The sequence below is a fragment of the Camelus bactrianus genome, chromosome 9 (genome assembly GCF_048773025.1).
Source record: "Camelus bactrianus isolate YW-2024 breed Bactrian camel chromosome 9, ASM4877302v1, whole genome shotgun sequence".
In the NCBI taxonomy this organism is placed as follows: domain Eukaryota; kingdom Metazoa; phylum Chordata; class Mammalia; order Artiodactyla; family Camelidae; genus Camelus; species Camelus bactrianus.
This window is the reverse complement of record NC_133547.1, coordinates 62,543,603-62,566,334: the sequence shown is the minus strand read 5'-3', so window position 1 is coordinate 62,566,334 and position 22,732 is coordinate 62,543,603. Positions and strand designations below refer to the sequence as shown.

Sequence of the window (22,732 nt, the reverse complement as noted above, 5' to 3'; positions counted from 1 at the left end):
GCTCCCAGACCCTTTTGTGCAGCAGAAGATGGGGTAGGGATGAAAGGAGGGTGGACATGGATATGCACACACACGGACACTCGGACGTGGGTGCACAGTCTCTTAGGGCCCTTGCCCAGTTCTCTGAGGCTTTATTATTGGACAAACGTGAGCCATTTGAAGTGCTCCCACAGGCAGCCCATTAAGTCAGTGTGCAGGCTCTGCAGACATGTCTGGTGATGTTGCCTCCACTCCAAGGCAAGTGAAGGGGCTTCTGCTCTGTCCCGGCCCCCATGGACCTGGAGTGCTGGACCTTTTCCCAGTGTGTTCAGATGGCGCCAGAGGCTGAGCTCCTGGCAGGGGATGTCTGGACCATTCAAACTGCCACCTTCAGGGGTACACTATCCACTGGCTGATCTAGCTCCTTCTTCCTCGCGAGGGTCAAGTGGGTGAAGATGAGGATGAGGAAGATGCCTGAGAGGCCCAAGAAGGATGGATCAGCCCTCAGAAGGGGCCATAGGACTTGTCCATCACCAGGGACTCCCTGCTGTTGGTATTGGTTTAATGAGGAAGCAAAGTTTCCTAAAGAGCATCTCCGAGGCTGGACTGGGTATCACTCTGTGGTCCTGGTGCCTGAAGGTTCCTGACTGCTTGGCCTGCCTGGCTATCCCCAGACCCCTGCCCCTTTGAGGCTGCAGCAAAACACCCCAGTCTCTAAGTTCCCCTTCTCTGAGGAACAGTTTGGTGGGTGTCATCTGGGAGCCACTGAGTTATTCCCATTGACCTCTGAGAGAAAGACATATTGTAGCATTGCACTAGAACCAGCAAAGAAAACCAGCCAGGAAATAATTTAGGGGGCTAAAGAAACAAAGGGGATGGAGAGGGAGGCTTGGGTTGAAGGAATTCAGCTGGAAAGACCTGGGTTCTACCACAGCTTAGCTGTTTAACCTTGGACAAGTCACTTAACTTCTTTGAGCATCAGTGGCCTCATCTGGAAAGTGGAGAGATGCCAGGATCTACTTACAGGATTGTGGGGAGGATTCAGTGCAATAATACTATGCTTGGCATAGGGCCTGATACATGGTCAATATAACAGTAATTGCCGTTATCAATGTGGATGCTGTGACTATGGTAACAGGAGGCAAGAGCATAATGACTAGGAGAGTTGGTGGCGGGGGAAGGGATTCCTTCTCCAGCCCTGAGAGGCACCATGGGGTCAGGGCACTGTTTCTCCCGAGGCTGTGGCTCCAACCACCCTTGCCCTCCCCCAAGCAGGAGCCCAGCCTCCATTACCTATTGCTATCAGGGTGCCCACGAGGATGCCCACCGCCGACATTTTCGTGGGCATGCCCTTCATGCGGCCCACCTTGCGCATACATTGCCCCTCCACGTTGCAGCGACACACGATCACTCGGGACAGGGAGAGTAGGAAGATAAGGGCATTGGGGGAGGGCTTTCCTGCTCCTCCAAGCCCCCAGCACTAGTATGTGTGTTTTTGTGCATATGTATGTATTTATGTGTATCAGGGGGATGCAACATGGGTCTGTGTGCCCAGCCACACAGTTGTGTACAGGCATATGCTGTCGATATGAGCCTGCAGGTGTGTATACCCAGCCCCTCCGCCTGTATCCCAGTGGTTCCCTCAGGACCTGCATGCCCCTGACCTTGGCAGCACCCCAGCCGCCTCACCTCGGACCTGGATCTGCCACATCTGGGCATTGTGGCTGACAACCACGGGGACTACGTGTTCGCGTGGCTCCACCCAATGAAGGCCCAGGGTGAGGTAGGCATGGGACCCTGTTGGAACCATAAGCAGTGATCAGAGTCACTCACCTGCTCCTCCAGGCCCAGCCCCAACCCCATGATGGAAGGGCATCTCACTTCCAAGTGTCACCCACCCCCTACCTTGGCCACAGCCTCCCTCCTTCCCTCACCACATACCATTGAGAGCCTGAAGGTGCCAATCCCGCTGCACCGTGGGGTTGGGACCAAGAGCAAAGCTGTAGGGACCGTGCACACTGGCCAGGCCAGGGTCCTCTCTGGATCCACTAACAACCACACCATGGTCCTGGCGGGGTGTGCAGAGGTGTCGGGTGGGCACAGGGGCCAGAGTCGGGGCAGGGGCATAAGGGGCCTTCAGGAAGTGGATCGTGAGGGTCGCAGAGGTTCTCAGCATTGGTTCATCTGCAGAGAAGGCAGTTCTGAACTGGCTGGGGCCCTTGATGGGGGTCAAGTGAATTCAGAGTCCCTGAGCTGGTCCCTTTCCCCAGAGCCCATCAGTCTCACCCTGCTGAGTTCCTTGTCACACCCTCTCCCGCCCCACCCCCTCTGCTCCATCCCGCTCCTCAACCCACAATGCATTGCACCCCCTTCACTATCCAAACAGCTGCCAGGTCTTTTTTTGTGTGACTTTCTACATGCCAAACTTGCCCTCACCCCCACCCCCCATCAGCCCCTGGTGCCAGGGCCCAACAAGATGGAAATGCCCTGACTGTAGATAAACTGGGTCTGCTGGGTCCTGCATCACAGGACAGCCCAGCCCAGAGCTGAAACCCACCTCCTTGATGTACACACCCCTGGGCCAGCTCTTCATCCCGTCAAAGTGATGTTCAGAGTCCTCACCTGGGACCTATCGGTGTCCTATCCAGGCTCACTTCTTGGCCCTCTGTTCCCCTGCCCAGCCCCACACCTTCTGCTCCCAGCCTGTGTCTGAAGCCAATTCCCTGACAGTCCCTCCAGGGCTGAGGGGCAGAGCTGGGAGATTGCTGGTGCCTAGTAAGGAAGGTGGTCTGAGAGGGGAGGCAGAGGCCAGGCATTCTCAGAGAGGGACACTGGACCCAGCCCCTGGTCTACCCCTCCTGCCTGGGGCAGACTGGAGGCCAACAAGAGCCCTGGAGAGGAAGCTTGGTCCTGCCCATCTGTCTGCCTGTCTGTTTGAGGTTTGCTCTCCCTCTGTGAGGCCACCACCACCACCGAGCCATACCTGCATCCTGGGCCTCCAGGAGTATTGTGTACATGTCCCCAGGCCGGGCACCCTGTAGGAGCCGGGCTGTGTGCACCTCCCCGGAGAACTCCTCGATGCAGAACCAGCCCTCTGAGTCATTGACCAGGGAGAACCTGAGGCCCAGAAAAGATGGGGGCGGGGGTCAGGGAGGCACTGGGACCATATACAGAGTCCTGCCCAGAGAACTCCAGGGCTGTGTAACCTGCCCAAGTTCCACATTCTCCCTGGGACTTGGGGGCAGCAGCAGTGCCCATGATCACTCCCCAGCTTCAGGGGCTTGCTGGGAGGCAGGGCTTGAAACACAAATACTGTGGGTGATGGAAGAACTATCAGAGCCCGGGGGCATGACTCATCTCCACTACTCCCAGGTCAGTCCACAAAGGGGCCAGGATAGAGCCAGAGCCTGGGAGCAGCCTTCTCTGTGCTGCAGTCTGGGTGGGCAATCGGAAGACGGCCTGGTCCAGGACAGCATGGGGAGGCATTATCTGAGCTCTCACAGGGTCCAAACACCCGTCTCTATGCCCTGTCCAGTTCATCCAGCCCTGATCCACCTCCCCTCCTCAGAGGAGTCACAACCTTCACATTAACCATGGTTTGAGGAATATTCCAGGCCACAGATAATGTCAGTCCCCTCTGAGGCCCTGGGGTCATCCCTAGGGAGCAGGGGAGGTCCAGCCCAGTAAGGGCCTCTGGCTTACCTGAGGGGACGGCTCGTGGGGTCTGAGGGCCGGATGGTCAACAGGAAGGAGCCAGCTGGTGCACTGACTGGGACACTGACCTCGTAGCTGTCCTGGTCCAACTTGGGGGGTGGCACCACCCTTTCCACCAGTACAGTCACGGTGGCTGTGGCTCCCGGTCCTGGGCCTGGCCCCACCAGCTCTGCCACACTCCGCACCACCACTACCAACTTGTGACTTGGGGCTGCCTCGTAGCTGAGGTTCTGGAACCAGTGGGGCGTGGGTCACTGTGCGGGCAGGGGCATGGCACACTTGTGTGTGTATGTGTGTGTGTGTGTGTATGCCCCTTCCCCACCCCTAGCCCCTTACCTTGAGGAGTCGCAGCTGAACATACCCAGAGTCTGGCTCCCAATCCAGGCCAAAGTTCCCCCCCGCATCCCCAGCCTCAATGGCAAAGTCCATGAGGCGGAAGGCAGGCTCAAGGTCAGCATCAGTGGCCATGAGTGTAGCCACCAGAGTCCCGGGCTCTGCGTCCTCAGGGAGGCTTACAGGCTCAATCTGGAGAGATGGAGAGGGGCTATGAGCCCCCTGATTAGCACCTTCCCAAGGTGTCCTCCCCTGCTCCCACTTACCTGGGAAGTGGTGAACTCAGGGGCGTGGTCATTGATGTCCGTGACCATGACAGCAATCTCACAGGTGCTGCTGAGGCCTGAGGCAGGGGAGGGTATATTGGGAAGGCCAAGATAGGAATAGAAGGGACAGGAAACCTGGGTCACCATCAGGGCACTTACCATCCTCTGCTCCTCCTCGGTCAATGGCCAGCACCTGAATCAAGACGTTCTGTCCAGCTTGGAGTGGGGCAGGCCCCAGTGTCACACTGCCCGAGGTGGAGTTCAGCTCAAAGGCTCTCCCCTCTGCCCCCTCCTCAGACTCAGGGCTCAGCAGCAGATACACAACGTGGGAATTGAGGGAACCAGGGGCATCCAAGTCCTCCATCAGAAGCCTAGCCACCTCGGTGCCTGTAAAGACAGCACCCACCTGGGTGAGACCACAGCCAGGCCTGAAGGCCTTACCTCATGCACTCTTCTTTTGTGCTGGAATAAACCTGAGCTTTTGTGTGTGAGTGTGTGTGTGTGTGTGTGTGTTGGGTGAAACATTATTATAGGGGTCTGAGGACAGCCCCATTCCAGAGAAGAGCAAGATGGAATGGTTCATAGAGACTTCACCCCTCCCCTACCCCCTGACAAGGCCCATAGCCCACCTGGGGGGCTGAGCTCAGGGATGCTGATTGGGGGGCCACGTGGGGGACAGACAGGTGCGTTGTCATTCTCATCCATGACCACCACATGCAGTTCCAGAGGTTCTGTGTAGTTCTCTCCACGGGAATTCTGAGCCCACACCTGGAGCAGGTACTGGAATGGGCAGTGGGGGACTTCAGATGAAGACCAAGGGCAGCTCCAGCCTGGCCTGGGTCTGGGTTCCCTTCTAGTGGCCAGTTCCAGCTCTTCTGCCTCAGTGCCTGTGGGTAATGTGACACCCCCAGAAGCCAAATGGACAGTGACCAAGCACCCCTCAGCCTGCCCTCCTGGCTTCCCCCTCACCTCACCTCAGCCTGGGCTTCTCGGTCCAGCTCCCCGGTCACGTAGAGTTCCCCCTCCGCATGAACATCAAAGGGTCCAGGGGGCTGGCTCTCCAGGTGATAATGCACATCCCCTCCACTCCAGTGTACCTGGTGGGGGGGGACACAGAATGAGGACCCCCCAGGACAATGGGCAGGAATGGCCCATGTCAGCCCTTAGGTTTCAACTGTTCCCAGGTAGGGAGCCTGGGCCCCAGCTGCAATGTGACCCCAGGCAAGTTGCTGTCCTCTCTAGAGTCCGGGTAGGGTCCTTTTGATTGGGGTACTTGTGGCAACTCCATGGTGGCCTTGCCCTGGTCAAAGCCTAGATCTTGCCCATAGTGTCTGAACGACCAGGTTGTTTTATTCTCTGCCTTCTCAGGCTGGGCCTGACCCCAAGGCATTCCTCGAGGAGGCCTGAGACATTCCTGGCCAGGGTGACAATCCCCATGGCAGCAGGGAGGTGGCAGCTGTTCTGCTGAGGAAGCCCGGGGCCAGCTCAGGATCTCAGAGTGCAGAGCCACGCCTGCCAAAGGATAGCAGGTGAGGGGCTATGGGCCTGGTCCCAGGGCCTTAAATGCCCATCCATCATGAGAACTGATGGAGACAGTGAAGGGAGGAGCATAGGTAGGAGAGGAGCAGGGCTCAAGTTGGGCCCCCAACCCACCCTGCAAATCTCCATAAGACTCAGAACCAGCTGCACCATCCATGGGGTGACTTCAGCCACTGACAGCCACTTACTCACCTGAGCAATGTGGTGTGGGTATGGAACTTGGAGATTCTCTGCCAGGTGGACAGGATCTAGGGGCACCCAGGTGTTCTCTACTATGGAGACATCTATGGTGGCAGTAGACTGGTGGCCCGAAGCCTGGTCACCCATGTCCTTGACCTGTATCAACAGCTGATAGGGCCTCTCCAGAGCCTGGTCTAGGCTGGTGCTCCCTAGAAGGGGCAGGGTGGTCAGCTGAGCAGGGGGCCAGGGCAACCTTCTCAGCAAGGTACAAAGCCAAGCATACAGCAGGTGTTCAGGATACTCTCTTGGCCAAGGGATGAGAGGAAATTTTAGCACCATTGTGAGCATCCAACCAGGACTTGAGAGTTTGCAAAGCCATTTCCACATCTATCCACACAATGAATGATTGATGGACTGGTTAGGTGGATGACTAGGATAGGGGGAGGGGCAAATGGGTGGGTGAGTAGATGAGTGAATGCCCGGTTGGATAAATGGAGGGGTGACTAGGTGGATGGATGGGGGTTTGGGAGGGTAGGAGGATGGATGGATGGTTGGATAGATGGATGAATGGTGGCTGGCTGAGTGGGTATATGATTAGCTTTTCTTTCCATCTCCAAACTGTGCCTCTGGTCTGAACTCCCAGGTCCAGGTGTCTCCCGCCATCAGTCCCAAGGTGTCCAAGCAGTGTCCTGGGCTACAACCCCTCAGGTCTCTCCTATCCTTCCCCCTTAGGCCTGGGTCTGCAGAATGTAAGCACTTCATCCACACCATTTCTTAAGTCTCCATGTGTGGCCCTGCCTCCAGACATGGTTCAAGCATGGCTTTTTTGCCTTGCTATTCTCTCCACCTGGAATGCTCTTTCTTCCTTTATCTTTCAAGCTCCAACCCATCCTAAAGCTCAGATGCAGCTTTCCCCAGCTTCCTCTGACCCTCCCTCCCCATAACACCCAGCTCAGGCTCACCCTTGGGGCTGAGGGCCAGAGCACCCAGCTGAGGCTCCAGCTGGAACATGTCTGGGGAAGGCTCGGCTGGGGACTGATTCAGGATGTGGAATCGAAGATCTGAGTTGGCTGTGCCTGGCTCATCCCCATCTGAAGCCTCAAGGAAGAAGAAGGGGATACCTGGTGTGTGTGGAGAGGTTCATCATTAGGGGTGAAAGGGGTGGGAGAGTCTCCCATGCTTCTGTATCTCTCCCTGGTTTTCCTTCCACATCCATCATCACATCAGGATTCTGAAGGTGAGCCATGGCTTTTCACCCCACTTCACAGATGAGCAAACTGAGGCCACAAGTGGCTGGGACTCACCTGAGGACCCTGAGTGGAGTAGGACATGCAGGATGGGACAGAAATGGGAAGGGGCAGCTTGGACCCTGGCTGCCCTGTCCCCATGCCAATTCTCTGGCCATCTCTACTCTCTGCTCTCCCACCAGTGCCCACCTGACCTTGCTGTGAGTGGCTGCTTTTGGCACTTACCAGGCCTGGTGCCCTGGCTCAGCCGAACTTTGTAGATGGCCTGGGAGAAATGGGGCACCTGGTCATTCTCATCCTTGACACGCACAAGCACAGACTGTGGGCCCCACAGGACACGTCCATCCTCAGCCTCCAGGGTGACCTGGTAGGGAAGGGTAGTCAGTGCCCCGCTCTGCCTTGGCTGCTTTCTTCTACCCCTGGTCTGGCCATACCTGTAGCTGGTACTCTGCCTGTTCCTCTCGGTCCAGGGCTCTGGTCAGCAGCAGGAAGCCAGACTCTGGATCCACAGCAAAGGGGCCCTCAGCTGCTGTGCTTGAGTTTCCTGACAGCACAAGCTGGCCCTCAGCCTCCTCACAGGGCAGCGGCAGCTGGTGGGAGAGAACAGAGGTGAGGGAGGGGGGCCAGGTCTGGGGGATGCCCCCTCCATCCAGTGGCCCCATTTCATATGTGGGGATACTGAGGCTCAGAGAGGGCTAGCACTTGCCTGACATCACAAAGCCAGTGGGTGAGCAACAGGACTGAATTCAAAGCCAGAGCTCTTTTCCCTGTACCTGATGTGCCCTAATACTCCCTGCCCTACTTTCCGAATCTTGAAACCCTCCGCCACCCCTTCGTTCTTTAACTGAAAGCTCTACTTTCTTCTGGCATTAAAATCTTATTAGTCATTCACACTATACTGCATCCTGTCTAGAAAGCAGGATTAAAGGAAAACCAGGGCAGGAAAGGAGTGCCAGAGGTAAGGGAAGCCGGACTTTGGGGGAGGGCAGCCCAACCAACTTTCAGGCTTACCTTGGTCAAGTACAAAGGGAAATTTCCACCATAGTTTTCTGGGACTTCCACACACAGCTCTGCGGGCTGGGCCTCAGGGAAAACCTGTGAGAGGGTTCTCACCATGTCACCAAGCTGTACCTTCCTGCCATGGGTGCTGGGACCTGACAGGGAAGGGGAATTTCTGCCTCTTCCCTGGGCCTGGCCATACCTTAGCCCATCCACCCCCTGGCCTTTGACCTCCTGACCCCACAACAGGCCTATGGACAGCTCTAACTTCCATCCCCCAAGTACTGCCATCCATAGTCAGTGCAAATGGTCCAGGTGGAATAGGGGGCAAGGATGCCAACCCCCAAGGCCAGGATCGGAAGAAGAGGGGCAGGGACCAGCTCACCTGGGGGACGAAGAGGCAGAGCAGCCACAGCCAGGCAGGGACCATGGTCAGGATGGGCCTGAGGGACGAGGCAGTAAGGGCGCAGCCCAGGTTGGTGGGCAGGAGGGGCTCTCCCTTTACCCTCCCCCTAGTAAGTTTTCTTCCATTCAGTCTCCCTCAGCCCCAGGCCACGGCTTCTCCAGGCACCATGGGGGACAATGGACCTCCTGGTCACCACAGGGCAGGCTGCCTGGCCTCCTCCTGTCCCCTCCTCTTCTCTGCTGTTCCAGCAACTCTCAGAGCTGCCCTTCCATCTCCCACTCACTTGGACACTGCCCCCACCAACTCCCATTCTTGTCCCTTGCCTGAGCCCTCTGCATACACATAGCCAGAGGGACCTCATGACAGACTGGCCTCCTCTTCCTGTCTTTTGAAGGACCTGTGGCTCCCCATTGCCTGCAGGGTAGTGTCCAGCTCCTTGGCTAGGCCCACCAAGGTCCCCAGGTCCAGCCACCCTTCTGTCTCTTGGTTCTTGCCCCCACAAGTATCTCCATGGAAGTTTCACCTCTAGACCTTTGTCTCCTTCCTATCGTAACCTCCCCTGCTCGTAGATCCCAAAGTGGTCGTTTCCCAGCAGCCATGCAAATCACAATAGTCTGAAGCTAGAAAAACCCTGACGACCCTGAGGGTCACTTCCCTCAGTCACTTTGCGCTGCAGGCAAGGCCTGAAGAGCAGGGCCTGACCAAGGTCACAGAGGACTTGACCACAGGAGAATTCCTCCTGGAACTGAGGACGCCTGGTTCAGGGTCTCTAGGACCATTCTACCTCCCACTGCCATCCTTCAGACATAGAGACCACCCCCCCCCCCCCACCGCCCAGGGCATGAGCCCTTCCCTCACCTTGGTGTTTCCAGCACTCAGTGTAGAACTGTGCACACAGACCATGGACAGCCACTCCAGCCACTCCTGGGAATTCTTCCCTGGACGACAGGGTATTGTTTCTCCCCCCACCATCAACCCCAGCCTCAGTCCTGCCCACCCCTCCACTCCCAGGTCCTCACCTGCCGGTGCCTAAGGCTGCCTTCCTGGGTGCAGCTGCCAGGTGAGAGGACTGTTTCAACAGGGAGCGCTGGCCAGGCCAGACCGGGTAGAACAGGGCAGGGCGGACACTTGAGCAGGTAGGCGGGCCAGCCACGCTTGCTCAGAAGTGGAAAACACCACTGGGCCCACAGCAGCAGGCTTGGCCCTGCCCAGCCCCCCAAGTTACTCATTGACTTTGGAAGGCTAGAGGCTGCTCAGCATCCATGACCACAAGCCCCAGGAGGTGGGGAGATCATCGAACTAGCACTTGTCCCACCCCGACATGGCCCAGTGGGTACTTCTCTGCCCTCTGGGTTTGGACACTAGTTCTTTTTCTGTGACTCCAGACTTACTCCCATTTCTTCCCCATGTGCCAGCATCTGCAGCTCCACCTTGGCCCACTCTGTTCCTCCTTCCTCTGTCTGTTGAGCATCTGCTCAGGCTTCAGTACTGAGCACAAATATTTCCCTGTCCCAGGGAACCTTCCCTGGGCTCCCAGACTTATTCAGGCTTCTCCTCTAGGACTCCCTCAGCCCCCACCCCCATGCCAAGTGCACCTTTGTCAACACAGAAATAACATGAGATTGTCATTGGCTTCCTCTTCCATCAGACTGGGAGGCCCTCCAGGGCAAGACTCAGGGACCCAGGAATGATCAGGCTCTTACCTGGCCCTGGCAGCCCCAAATGTCTTGTGGAACTAAGATAAGGAACTGGAGGTTGCACTTGCAGGCTAGGTGAGCAATGCATGACATGCACCGGGTATGTGGGGCTCCAGACCATCCACCAGTGGGACCAATAGGTGGGGGAGGGCAGACATCAGGCTGTGAGATCCCCTAAGTGCTCACACTAGTTCCTGGACACCAACAGGCTGGGACAGTAGACTGTCCCGTGCCTCTGAGGAGGAGAGAGAAGACTGAGCCAGCTCAGGTGACCTTGAGGGAATTGCAGGGCTGACTAGGGGCCCTTGCCCTCAGTGAGGGCATCCAAGTGGAGCCAGGAGAAGTTTCTGGGGCCTGGGAGTCTGGGACGAAGAGGGAGGTTGGGAAGGGTCAGGGATCCTGGTCTCCAATCCCTCTGGTAGTTTCCCCTGAGTCCTTCCCACTGCATATCTGTTTAGTTTCTCTCAGGCTGGAGGCTGGGCCAGGACCCCTTGGCTGACCCCAGCCTTGTCTGTCACAAGCTGAGTGCCAGCCTCAGGGTCCCTCAGGCACCTCAGCCTGGAGCAGGGCAGCGTGGGGATGTTGACGGGATCTCATGTGTGTTAAGCTCCTACGATGTGCCTGGCACTGCTTGAAACACATACCTTCATTATTGCACCCATTCCATTCTGAAAGGGGCATTGTCCCCATGTCACACACTGGAGCACAGAGAGGTTCAGTAGCTTGCCCAGGATCACACAGCCAGTAAGTGGCAGAGCCAAGAAGGTCAGGATTCTTTTTCAGGCCTCGGGACCTTCACCTATTCTGAGAAAACTATGTCTGCCACAGGCCTGGAAGTACGTTGGGGATGGGAGTAGGGAGTGGCAGCAGCTTTCAGCAGTTACTATTGCCCTGTGGGGCATGTGGGTTAGTCATGGTGGGTCACACATCTGAGGATCAGCCCTCAAACCTCCTCCTGCCATTGAGTAATTGCAATCAGGGTTCTGACCTGGTTTTGAGGGCTTCCAGGGATCTGTGAAATGAATAAATTGAACTAATAAAGGAATGTATGGATGCTGGCCTGGAACCTTCTCAGAAACTGTCCCTAGCCTTGCCCCAGGCTGTCTCCAGGCTTCTGATGTGGACAGACTATACACCAGTCCCGACTCAGCCCCTTCTGCCCATGCAGCCTCGGGCAAGTGCTTCAGTCCCCCATCTGCCATTGCTGGCTGGAGATGTTTGTTCCTGAAATGATGTAGGTAAACTACTAGCAGGCACCTGTGCCCAGAAGGCTCCCTTCCAGGGTGTGGGTGGTGGGGAGATGCACACCTCAAGCTGCTAAGTGCGTATGCAGACATTCACATGCAAATGCAAGGCCTGTCATTCCAGGCAGGGGGGGATTCAGGGTTCTGTTCCCACCAAGACCAGATTAGCCAATGCCAAGCATGGGATTCTCTGGCCTGGCCTGGAGACAACAGTGAGCCCTCCCTGTCCTTCTCCTCCCACTTGCCCTGCCCAGTAGCCCAGCCTTAGGTGGGGAGCCATCCGAAGTCAAGTCCACCTGCATGTACCTTCCTCATCCTAACCTTAGCAAACCAGCTACCTCCTTCCCCAACCAGAGAGTCTCAGAAGTCTTCCATAGCCAGATTCTAGCCCTACAGGAGGGAACAGGGTAGAGACACCCACCTGAGTCAGACCCAGGATTCTTGTTTGGCCATGAGAACTGGGGAAGGGCGTGGTCCCTCGGGCAGCCTCAATTTCCCTGAAATACAGTGGGGTGACTGAATCCTCAATCAGCTGGGCGATGCCAGTCCCCAGTGCAAAAGAATCTGGCTAACAGGCTGGGAGGAATTCGTGTCTCCTCCTGCTGTTTGGACCCCTAACCAGGCTCCAACCCACACCTGCCCCTTTGACCCAGCTGACTATACCTGGGCCCAAACGTTAGGACAGTCAAGGCCACACACTAAGGTAGGGCAGTGAGGCCCCATTCCTCAGCTTCAGGAACCCTCCCTGCTCCTGCAGTCCGCGGACGGCAGAAATAATAGAGTTGACAGCCTCTACCTACCAGGAAATAGTCTTTATTAAAAAAAAATTTGCATGTAAACAAATAGCCACTGCACTGAACAGCCTCCCTCCAGGGCATGCACACCACAGGTGTAGAGAAAGGCAGAGTTCTCTACCCACCTCACAGGCCTGCCACTTGGGCTGGGCTCGGGCTGCTGCTTGGGACACACACGGACCTGCACAGGCATCTCTCTGTGGGCCCAGCCCTCGATGGCCACTGAAAGCAGCCTCGCTGGGCAGCACTGTCTGTCTGTCCATGACCATGAGGTGGGGGACGTCCAGAGTCTGAGCCAGCCCGGAGGCACCTTGGGCAGTTGGCTGGGCCAGCCCACCAATCTGCCCATCTGTCTGCACAACACAGTGAGTGCCCATGGGCCTAGAGCACGGAGAGGTCATGGCAGGACTTGGACTTGGCGCGCAAGGCCATTTTGCGGCTGTTTCTCGCGACGATGCGGCCCAGGAAGCGCTTCGCCTTTTTGCCGAGGCTCTCTCGCCGCCGGGTACCGGCTTGCCGACGTGCGTTGGCCTCTTTGCTGTCCCTGCGCAGGCGGATCTGGCGAACGACACCTTCGAACAGCGCCTGGACATTGTGGTGCAGTGCAGCCGACGTCTCAATGAACTTGCAGTCGAAGACCACGGCGCAGGCCCGGCCCTCTGGTATGCGTGGGGACAGGCATATGTCAGTAAACAAATGGTGGGTGGGTGAGAGCCCCACTCAAACCCCGGCCACCCCAGGGCAGCTTCCACATTTGTGGAGGGGAAGCCCTGGGTCCTCCCCAGAAACAAAAGGACCCAGGCTCTTGTATGGAGGATGCATTGGGTTACCCAAATGGCAGAGTGTGCCCACGTTTAAGGAGCTCACAAAGGCCCACAAAAGAAAAGTCAGTTACTGAAATAATTTGAAGTCTGATATTTAAATGGAAGTGCTACAGTAGACAACACAGGAAAATGAGAACTTTGTTAGGTAGCTTAGTGTTTTATGGCTTGATGTTACAGCATGATGAATGACAGATGGAATGGAGGGTGACATCACCAAATTACTGCCAGGTTCCTCTGAGGGGCTCAGGTCTGAGGGTCATAGAGGTGGATGCTGAGCACAGGATGGGTGGGTCCTTCCCAGGGGCAAGACTATACCAAGACTGGCCTGGGCCTGAAATCCAGGCTCTGCCTCCTGGCCTGGTTCCCTGAACTCTCCTCATCCCTCATCTGCCAAGCCACAGCCAAAGGGGACGGGAGAGGAGGGCCCTGAGATGGCCCAGCTCAGAGCCCAGCCACCTCCACCTCCCCTAGCACATTTGGTCCTTTCCCCAGAACTCAGGCCTTTGGGACTCCTGTGGAAGAGCAGCAGCTCTCCCCCTCTGTCCTCAAGTTTTATTCCTGAACATTTTTAGCCACCAATGATCCCCAGGGACTCAAGCTGAGTCAAGACTGAGTGGACCACGGCCCAGCCAGGATCTCCCTCCCTTCCTGACCCACTCCCTGCTCACCATCCAAGGAGACCTCACGAGAACGCACAAGGTCGCTCTTGTTGCCCACTAGGATGATGGGCACGTCATCTGTCTGCCGCACCCGCCGCAGCTGGACCCGAAGCTCTGAGGCCTTCTCGAAGCTGCCCTTGTCTGTCACCGAGTACACGATGACATATGCATCACCCATGGCCATGCAGTGGCTGGGGAGCCAGCGGCCCCCATCCTAGGGAACATAGAAACATATTCACCCAACAGTCCTCATGCCCCAGCTCCCCAGCTACAAGGCCTGCACTCCCTGCAGGCCCCTACCCCCAGATCCCCCTCCCACCCTGCCCTGGGTCTCAGCCTGCATCTTACCTGCTCCCAAATGTCATAGACCATGAGTGATGCTTCTTCTCCGTCGACCATGATGGAGCGATCATATGTGTGCCCTAGGCAGGAGACCAGTAGTCAGGAGACCAGTAGTCAGGTTGCCTGCTGGCTGCCAAAAGCCCCCCTCCCTTATGAACCTGTTTTCTGTTCTGGTCACACCCTCCAACCCCTCCCCAAAGCCCCCCTAACCTTCTCCTCCACTGATGGCTGCTGTGTGGCAACAGAAGTGACAGGGCTGAGAAGTAAGGGGTGGAGAGCATGGTGTGCCTTACCCCCACCTAGTCACCCATTCCCCAGGTTAGCAATGTCTTAGGTGGCCACTCTCATGCTTCCTGCCCTCCTGATGTTTGGGACCCACGTGGTTCTGACCACAGTGGCCTGAGTTAGAACAAACATCCCCTGGGGGCCTTGGTTACCTAGGACTCCTCTCCTAGAAACTGCCTCTGGCTGTGTTCTTGCTAGTCCTAACAGGGAGTCATAGCCTGTGCCCATCCTACAGAATAATCATACGTATGCCCTGGACCTTCTACCCTAGGCATTTCTTTCTCTACCAAGGACTGGGGGTACCTTCTCTCTTAGTTTCTTCATCTGTGAAATGGGCGGGTAGAGGCGTGATTCTCAGAGTGTCATCAAAATCCCTTTGATATTTACTGCTTTTAGTCCTGCTCCCCAGTCCTGTAGCCTCCAGGCCTAACCCTGGGATTTTCCCTCCCTTGAATAGTCCCAGCCCCTCACCTGCGGCCTCTGCTTCAGGGCCATCCTCTACACCACCGAAAATGCGCGCCAGAGCGCTTTTGCCGACGCCAGGCGCGCCCAGCAGCAACACCTTGTAAACGCTCTCGTCTGAGTCGCTGCCTCCGGAGCTGAGAGAGTCGGAGGAGCCCTCGGGCCAGTCCACCCTCGGACCCTGGGCCCCTGTTCCGGCCTCCGCCGTTGTTAGAGCTCCCGGAGTCAGCGCTGCCTGCAGATCGCGCTCGTCCACCGGCATGCTTCGGCGGTGCAGAGGGGGCGCGGGGCCCCAGGGTGTGCTGCCCCGACGGCGTTCGCGCTCGCGGCCCCCGCCACGGCTCCCTCCCGCTCCGCTTCCGCCGCCGTTCAGAGTCATAGCGTCCGCCGCCGTCTGGGGAACAGAATCGGATGGCCGCGTAAACCGCAGTGGAGACGGACTGGGAGGCTAGATCCGGCTCAGGCAAGATGCTCGGGGCCGAGGACCTGCCACAGAAGGTCCTTGCGCCCTGACTTGTGACCCATCCTCCTGACTGATGTATCCGCAATCCAGATGGTGCGACCACCCACACCCAGCTCCGCCGAGTACACTCACCTACTCACACACGGACACGGTCGAAACAAGTCCAGGCTCGGCTACAATCCACTCACAGACCCAGGCGCGGACACTCGAAGCTGCCGCAGCCGCCGCCGTCTCACTCCGCACTGGGTCCGGGCTCCAGAGCCTCCTATTTAAGCCTTTGCCCGCCCCCGCCCCCCCACCCCCGCACTCGCCCCCGTCCACGCGGCGCGGGGGCTGACGTGTCCATCCCCCTCCCCCCAGGGGAATCCCCCACCCTCCTCCTAGGCCCTCACATCCACCGATAGCCCACCCCACCCGCCAGGGCAGGGCAGGGAGAAACTCTGCAGACAAAGCCCGGTCTGAGAGAGAGAGAGAGAGAGAGAGTGTGTGTGTGTGTGTGTGTGTGTGTGTGTAGGAGGGAGAAGGAAGGGGAGTATGTGAATTGACCGGGGAAGTGGAGGAGGCATTAGGTCTGGCCGTTTAAAAGCGAATTCTTTGCCTTTCCCCTAGTCCGGGCCTGTTGCCCAATGAAGCAGACCAGTTACTGGTATGACAGACTTCCCTCTTCTCTGCCCATTCCCCACTGGCCCATATCTGAACTAGAATTTAGGGGTCCTAAATCCAGGCTTCTAGCCGGTCTCACTCTCCTCCCTGACCTTGGGAATTGAAGATTCTGCCTGGCAAGCTTGCCCTTCTAGGTAAGGGTTAGTGTCACCTGAGCCCTGGGTTGGGGGGGGGTGCCTTGGAAAGCTGTTTGGGGGAGGGGGCAAGGAAGGGAGGCCCTCTGGCAGTGTGTTTCAGGTAGAGGTGTGAGCCTGAATCTTGGGGCAGGAATACAGGCCCAGAGAGGGAAAAGGATTAACTCAGCACCACCTCCCCCTCAGCACCCTCAAGGCAGCTGCCAGCAACTCTGCTAAAAATACCTGGCCCTGGTCATTCCACTCCTGGGCTGGAAGTTACCCAAAGTTGGGGAAATCCTGGCAGACAGGTGTCAGATGCCCATAGGAGCAGATAGGGGTGGGACTATACCAGGGTCAGGGCTGGCTCCAGCCACTCTACGAGTCTTCAGTGTTTCCTTCTTTCCCTTTAGTCTCATACTAGACTTGCTGTTCAAGGCACACGCAGGGCCTGGATGTTCAGACTCCCATCCAAGAGGGGCATAGTTACAGAGAATGGTTGGAGTCAGGGGTGGAGGTGGGGTTAGCCGCCACTGCCCAGAGATTAGCCCTTCCTCAGACCTAGGGTGGGTGCTGGGGCACAGATGGGAGGAGATGTAATGAGGAGGCTTGGTTTCTAGTCCTGACTGCCTCTAGGCTCCTGGGTCTTCCTTCCAGCCTCAGGATGCCCAGCTCTAAATTGGGCCTGACTTATTCCTCACTTGCTCACATTTGGGGTGCGTGAGGATTGGGGGCAGGCAGGCTGTGAGGTACTTTGTGATGGGGATCTGGTATCAGACTTACATTTGATTGTGATGAGTGTGGTGGGGTTGGGGGGCACCCATTCAGGGCTCAGGTGACATCATGGATGGGTGGATCCTAGTGGGTTGCTGTAGGTTATCATGGAGATCTGGGTCAGGGCTCTCTGGCTGCTGCATCAGTTTCCTTGGCAACATCTGAGAGAGACTTGGAATGAGGTGGTCCTGGCTAGATGAATGTTAGAGGGTTCATGCAGGCCCCTTTGGTTCTTGAGGTCCTCAAAGTAGGCAAGGCTGAACTAAGGGATGGTGTATACATTTGTGTTCTATACATGGCCTGGGGGATCTTGGAGGCCTGGGCAACCCCTTGCAGGCTCTAGCTTCCTGGACAACGTCCAGTAGGAAGAGAGAGTCATGGGTTGAGCCTCCCATCAAAGAACAAAAGTCTCAAGCGCTTGCAAACCACTTCCCATCAGGAATCCTGGATGGGCTGCCTTTGACCCCTCCTAACTGCCTTACACATGACCTTGCCACTGACAAGAGCCCTTGGATGTCCAGCACAGGGTGGGTGTGGGGCTAGCTGGACCCTTCTAAGCAGGGAGCCATGCAAGGAATTAGGGCTGGGTTTCCCCTCTGATAATCTAAGCTCTTGACCTCAGCAGTGCTTCCTCATTGCCAAGGGAACTGCATCCACATGGGGCCACTCAGGCCCCAGGTATTCCCCAACAGGCCAGACACACCACAATCATCAGTATGGCCAGTGGCCCCTGGGAACCTTACGAGGACATGACCTTAAGACACCCCCATTCCCAATTCCTGGTTCTCTCAGTTTTCTGGGCTGAGCTTAACTGTCCAGAAGGAGCAGACTGAGGCTGGAATACCCCTAGGATAGCCCAGTCTTCAAATCCCAGCTCTGCACCTTGCTAGCTGTTTCACCTCTGCCCATGTAGCTTGGCTGAGCCTCAGTTCCCTCCTGTGTAGAACAGGGATAATGTCCCCATGACGGTTGTTTTAAGACACAAATAACATGAAATGCAGAGGTAAAGTGGTTGGCACATGTCTGGCATATAGTAATATCTCAATATGAGCACTTTTATTATCATTCTTGGTTGGACTGGACCAAGAATGAATCTAAGGGCCCTTTCCTGCTTCTTCTTTCCTGCTTCTGCTCTGTTCTCTCCAGAATGGTGATCTGCCCAGGAGAGGAGCAGTTGCAGATACCTCTCCCCTCTACCCCATACACACCTTCTGTCTGTGGGACCCCATGCCCTTCCCCCTCCCTCAGATAGCAAAATGCTACAAAGAGGACTTGGCTGGATTTCAGTAACCCAAGCTCTCCTCACACCACAGCCCCCATGCCCCAGTTCTTCTGTTCTTTTCTGTCTCCATTCATTCATTATTCCACTTACTGTGTGCCAGGCCCTTGTGCTTCAGGCATAATGATGGGCAGAAATGAACATAGTTGGGCATGTTCGTACATGTCATCTGATCCCTGGGTCAATCTTATTTAGCTATGATTTGTTGTTCCCATTTTGTAGACATGGTAACCGAGGCCTGAGAAGTCACAGGCCAGAAACAGCAGAGGGAGACACACTTAGTGGACGACTTCAGGGAACTAAAACTTCACCAGCATCATTCCCCCCACCTGCTGCCCCATGTCCTCAGACAGCAGCTGGGATTCCAGAAAGTTCCCCGGGCATTAGCCCAGGATTCACAAATGGTGTCCCTGCAGGCAGCCAGGGGCCAGGCACAGATGAGTCAAGACTGACAAGGGGACCATCTGATAGGCCAGCTGTGATATGAGCAGCTTGATGTCCCTTGTCCACTGTGGCTGGCTGCCGGCAGGGCCAGCTGAATGACTCAGTGACACCTGCCTCCCCCATGACCTCCCACCCCGAGCTGAACACAGACACCATAGATACCAAGACAGATCTGGCTGTCAGTGCAGAGTACATATGTGGTGAAGTCTACAGCTGGGTATTGGTGGTTGGGAGGGCTCCCTGGGGCCTGAGGGGCCCTGGTTGGTCACCTGCCTCTCTGGAGCACTGAGTTTCCTCATGAGTGGAAATGGGGGTACTCTGCCTGGAAGATAGCTTGAAATGGGCCCACATCCATTGTAAATCTCCACAGAGCACTGCCAAGCTATTGTCACGACTCTCCCACATCACACGTGAAGAAAATTGGGTGACATGGGCTGATGGCTTCACCTCTCTGAGCAGCCAGATCTTGGTCACTAGGTGGACACCTGGAACTGGGGGTTGGAGGTGGGCGTAGGCCAGTTCAGCCAGGCGACAGCGCCCCCTGCCAGCTGAGCAATACCTGCTGAACTGCTTAGGTTCCTCTATTCCTTAACTGGAGGTCTTGGGGAATAAATTAGTTGATCTAGAAGCTTGTTTCCTCACCAGTAAGGAATAGCAACTGCTGCACAGGGCTGGATTGAGGATTTTTGGGGGGGACGGAGGGAAGTAATTAGGCATATTTATTTAATGGAGGTACTGGGGATTGAACCCAGGAACTTGTGCATGCTAAGCATGTGCTCTTATCACTTAAGCTATACCCTTCTCCCCCAGGTTGAGAGTTGACCAACGAGGTAATATATATAAAGCCTTCCACTAGTGCCCATTCTCAAGACTGGCTCAATATTGTCATTATGCTCTCAAGAACAGATTTGCCAGATGCCCAGGCTCCCTGCTGAGGCCTCTCAAGGTCTCTCCCCATGAGATGGGCACAGCAAGTCTTAATATCCCCATTTATCCTCAGAGAAAGAAATTGAGGCGGAGAATCCTGACATTATAACTCCTAACTGGCTGATCCAAAGTCTAAGCCCCTCAGTCTTTCCTGGTGACCAACTGTGTGGAGGGAGGCAGACGCCCCAGACTTGAGCACCAGGGGTGATGCACACCTCTAGGGGTGCTAGTGGACAGAGTGCTTCAGGTTGCTGTCAACAGAGAAGTCTGCTGTCACTGCCCTGACCAGGGAACCAGACTGAGCATCACCAACAGTGGGGACAGGTTGACATCACACAGCTACTGGTGGATGCTAAGGATACAAATAACACTCCTGGGCAAGGTTCTCATTAATAAACTCAAACCTGAACACAATCAACTCCTAGTTTACAGGAAACACAGCAGGCAAAGGAACAAATCAGACTGTGGGACTCTCCAGGACAACTCACCTGGGCTTTTCAAAATAGTGTCAAGAAAGGGAAAAAGACTGGGGGAGGGGAGACAGTTCTAGAAGAGGCTAAAGAGAGATGACAACCAAATACATGAACCTTGACTAGAGCCTAGGTAGAAAAAAACAACTCTGAATGACATTTTGGGGAAATTCATATATGACTGGATATTAGGTATTAGTGTCAGAAAATTGTTCATTTTGGGGCCAGATAACATTACTGTGATTACAGGCGTATTCTCAGGAGACAAAGGATGAAGTACTTATAAGTGAAGGGTCATGTGTCTGCAGCCTACTCTCATACTTATATTCTACACACATAATAAAGCCAATGTTGCAACATGTTAACTGTTAAATACAGGTTGTTCACTACATTATTCTCTCAACTTTTTGACATACTTACAACTTTTCCTAACCAAACCATTAGGAGAAATCTTAAAAATGAATGGTACTTCATCCACCCAGCCAGTACAGGCACTTACTACCACTCCCACCCCCAAACCCAGAGTCACCCCACCAAGATGAAAGACTCTCAGGCATGCTGGGAAATGAACATAAATTAACGGTTTATTGCCAAATGTTAGTTTCTTATTGTCAGTGATTCAAGAAAACAAGGCTATGAGCCCTGCGTGAGGCTGGGGGCAAAAATCCAGGCTCAGGAGCGGGCTGACAGGCACTGGTTCACAACCTCCAGCAGGTGGGTGTTCTCCAGGGCAGCTGCCACCCGCTCTTTATCTGCAAGCTGCTTGTTCACTGGGTGGAAAGGAGAGAGTGGTGAAATACATTTATACCCCCACCAACAAAGTTCTCCTATCACCTCCTTCCCAGGACCCCAAGCCTTGATCAGGCTACCCCAACCACCTGAGCCAACACCCATCCCACCTTCTTGTGACCCCTCCCACCTGGCCACTCAAGTCTGCCTCCTATACTATAAACCTGACAAACCCTGGTCTTGAGTAGTTAGGAGAGGGAGAGGGCAGGAGTGGGAGAACATGATAAACACAGGAGACTCAAGTCAGTGCAGCTTCGATCTAGGGTCCTACCCACACTGAGGAGTCACCTACCTAGTGCTACACCCCCTCCCCTCCATCTTACCCTACAAACCACCACGGCAAGGGGGAAGCCTCAAGGCCAGTGCCTCAACATCAGCCCACACCTACCTGCATGCTCCGAGGCATGGGTCCCTGGTGTTATGTGCACATCCATCTGGGAGGGAGACAGGTGGGGCCTGAGCACTCACACACCTGTCTACCCACCGTTTTCCCCAATCCCCACTCACCACCTGCAGCTGATCCCTTGTCCTACTCATGCCTCTGGACTCTGGCACTTCCATTACACCCCAAACCCACCCACAGCCTCTCCAACTCTACCCAAAGGACTGGCCAACTGCTGCTGACTTAAAGGCCTGCCTGCACCCTATCCCTGCTACAAACCTATCTACAGCTCCCTACTGCCCTTCCTGCCTCCTCACTACTCTTCTGCACTTTCCAGCCGAGGCCTTTATTCTTGTCCCATCCATTTGAAAGTCTCCTCCCAGTTTCATCGCTGCTAGCTGGGATCCTTCTAGGTCTCACTCTAATATATATATATATTATTCTAATATATATATATATATATATATATTCAGGTCCTCCATACCCTCTGCAGTAGTAGACACGCTTGACCCACCCCCAGGGCTCAGTTCCAACTTACCTTAAAACGCTGGGGAAGGGATCGCAGAAGCTTGACTTTGATGGACAGGCCAATAAGGGTGGCCATACTGCAGTGTGGAATGGTGGGTGTGAAGGCCACGGCCACTGTGCTCTCGGGGTCGCTCACCTGATTGGGAGAATAGGATATTAGGAGTCATGATCTGCCTAGCCCAGAGCTCCTCTTCTTAGTTTGTTACTTCAGGCAAGTTGTCTAACCGGTATGGGCCTGTTTCCTCATCCATGAAATGGGCAGACGCACACTCCCCCCATCCTTCAAAGATTCCCTGAGGAGTCCATGAACTGAGAGAACGCCAGCCCCGTGGTGCACAGCTGAACTTTTCTGACTCTCCCGAAGAAGCTGCTCCCCTTGGACGCTGGAAGTGACTCACCTGAACCCGGACTTGCTCTACTACGTTCAATTCTTCTAGCGTAAGTGGATGCTCCGGGTCATTGATGCAGCGAATCAGATGTGGCAAGTGAAGGAAAGGGGACTCTGCGCCTCTGTCCACTCACAACCCTCCGCCGGGAAAGCCTGGCCCTGATACTGCTCCACCGACTACTGGAATCACTTCATCCCCCCTCCCAGGCCCCCGCGAACCCGCCCGCGCCCCGCTGCGACGGATATCGAAGATCTCGCGGGCGTCGATGCTGTCTGGAACCTGCTCGTCCTCCTCGCCCGCGGTCACTGGCCGCTCCCCAGAGCGCTCGTAGATGAGGGGGTTAGCGTTCTCCAAGAGGCCGCCCCCCATCCCACTGCCGCCCACCATTGCGGAACCGCGGCGGGCTACTGTAGGCGTGTACTTCCGCTCCTGCCTGCGCACTTCCGGGGAATGAGGAGGGGCGTGGTGTGGCGACGGGTTAAGGCGAGGGACACGCTGCGCTGCCGGTACTCCGCCTGAGGTTTGAGTGGATGAGTGACCT

General features: G+C 55.8%; 3 protein-coding genes across 5 annotated transcripts; all 3 read right to left on the bottom strand.

Moving 5' to 3' along the window:
* Positions 1 to 93: 93 nt before the first annotated feature.
* Positions 94 to 12,402, bottom strand: CDH16 (cadherin 16). Of its 3 annotated transcripts, none has more exons than XM_045522219.2 (21): positions 12,268 to 12,402; positions 12,026 to 12,101; positions 9,683 to 11,372; positions 9,522 to 9,601; positions 8,643 to 8,700; positions 8,270 to 8,412; positions 7,693 to 7,848; positions 7,484 to 7,622; positions 6,974 to 7,132; positions 6,024 to 6,220; positions 5,267 to 5,389; positions 4,922 to 5,072; positions 4,452 to 4,679; positions 4,293 to 4,369; positions 4,030 to 4,218; positions 3,682 to 3,923; positions 2,963 to 3,096; positions 1,921 to 2,163; positions 1,669 to 1,776; positions 1,273 to 1,389; positions 94 to 453 (listed from the first exon to the last, which is right to left on the bottom strand). In XM_045522219.2, the coding sequence occupies exons 4-21, from the start codon at positions 9,564 to 9,566 to the stop codon at positions 356 to 358; spliced, it is 2,607 nt and encodes an 868-aa protein (XP_045378175.1). In that variant the 5' UTR covers positions 9,567 to 9,601; positions 9,683 to 11,372; positions 12,026 to 12,101; positions 12,268 to 12,402; the 3' UTR covers positions 94 to 355. The 3 variants fall into 3 exon arrangements, with proteins under 3 accessions (XP_045378175.1, XP_010960735.1, XP_045378177.1); XM_010962433.3 differs by having other exon boundaries at positions 8,270 to 8,353; XM_045522221.2 differs by lacking the exon at positions 6,974 to 7,132.
* Positions 12,402 to 15,725, bottom strand: RRAD (RRAD, Ras related glycolysis inhibitor and calcium channel regulator). The gene is made up of 5 exons (XM_010962437.3): positions 15,566 to 15,725; positions 14,980 to 15,364; positions 14,230 to 14,303; positions 13,891 to 14,095; positions 12,402 to 13,057 (listed from the first exon to the last, which is right to left on the bottom strand). The coding sequence occupies exons 2-5, from the start codon at positions 15,347 to 15,349 to the stop codon at positions 12,780 to 12,782; spliced, it is 927 nt and encodes a 308-aa protein (XP_010960739.1). The 5' UTR covers positions 15,350 to 15,364; positions 15,566 to 15,725; the 3' UTR covers positions 12,402 to 12,779.
* A 4,944-nt stretch (positions 15,726 to 20,669) lies between these two features.
* Positions 20,670 to 22,637, bottom strand: CIAO2B (cytosolic iron-sulfur assembly component 2B). Its single transcript, XM_010962438.3, has 5 exons — positions 22,437 to 22,637; positions 22,201 to 22,280; positions 21,813 to 21,938; positions 21,281 to 21,326; positions 20,670 to 20,873 (listed from the first exon to the last, which is right to left on the bottom strand). Exons 1-5 carry the CDS (start codon positions 22,576 to 22,578, stop codon positions 20,776 to 20,778), a joined length of 492 nt encoding a protein of 163 aa, XP_010960740.1. The 5' UTR covers positions 22,579 to 22,637; the 3' UTR covers positions 20,670 to 20,775.
* Between the last annotated feature and the right edge of the window lie 95 nt (positions 22,638 to 22,732).

Bases quoted from the DNA above. Each gene is read 5' to 3' on its own strand.
- CDH16 (XM_045522219.2), bottom strand. From the start codon at position 9,566: ATGGTCTGTGTGCACAGTTCTACACTGAGTGCTGGAAACACCAAG. The intron at 4,219-4,292 runs GTAAGTGGGAGC...CCATCTCTCCAG, and splicing joins CTGAGTTCACCACTTCCCAG to ATTGAGCCTGTAAGCCTCCC. The intron at 3,924-4,029 runs GTAAGGGGCTAG...CACTGGTTCCAG, and splicing joins TTCAGCTGCGACTCCTCAAG to AACCTCAGCTACGAGGCAGC.
- RRAD (XM_010962437.3), bottom strand. From the start codon at position 15,349: ATGACTCTGAACGGCGGCGGAAGCGGAGCGGGAGGGAGCCGTGGCGGG. The intron at 14,304-14,979 runs GTGAGGGGCTGG...TCTCCTGCCTAG, and splicing joins CCCTGAAGCAGAGGCCGCAG to GGCACACATATGATCGCTCC. The intron at 14,096-14,229 runs GTAAGATGCAGG...TATGTTCCCTAG, and splicing joins TCTATGACATTTGGGAGCAG to GATGGGGGCCGCTGGCTCCC.
- CIAO2B (XM_010962438.3), bottom strand. From the start codon at position 22,578: ATGGTGGGCGGCAGTGGGATGGGGGGCGGCCTCTTGGAGAACGCTAAC. The intron at 22,281-22,436 runs ATATCCGTCGCA...TTCACTTGCCAC, and splicing joins CGACGCCCGCGAGATCTTCG to ATCTGATTCGCTGCATCAAT. The intron at 21,327-21,812 runs GTAAGTTGGAAC...TCTCCCTCCCAG, and splicing joins CCCTTCCCCAGCGTTTTAAG to ATGGATGTGCACATAACACC.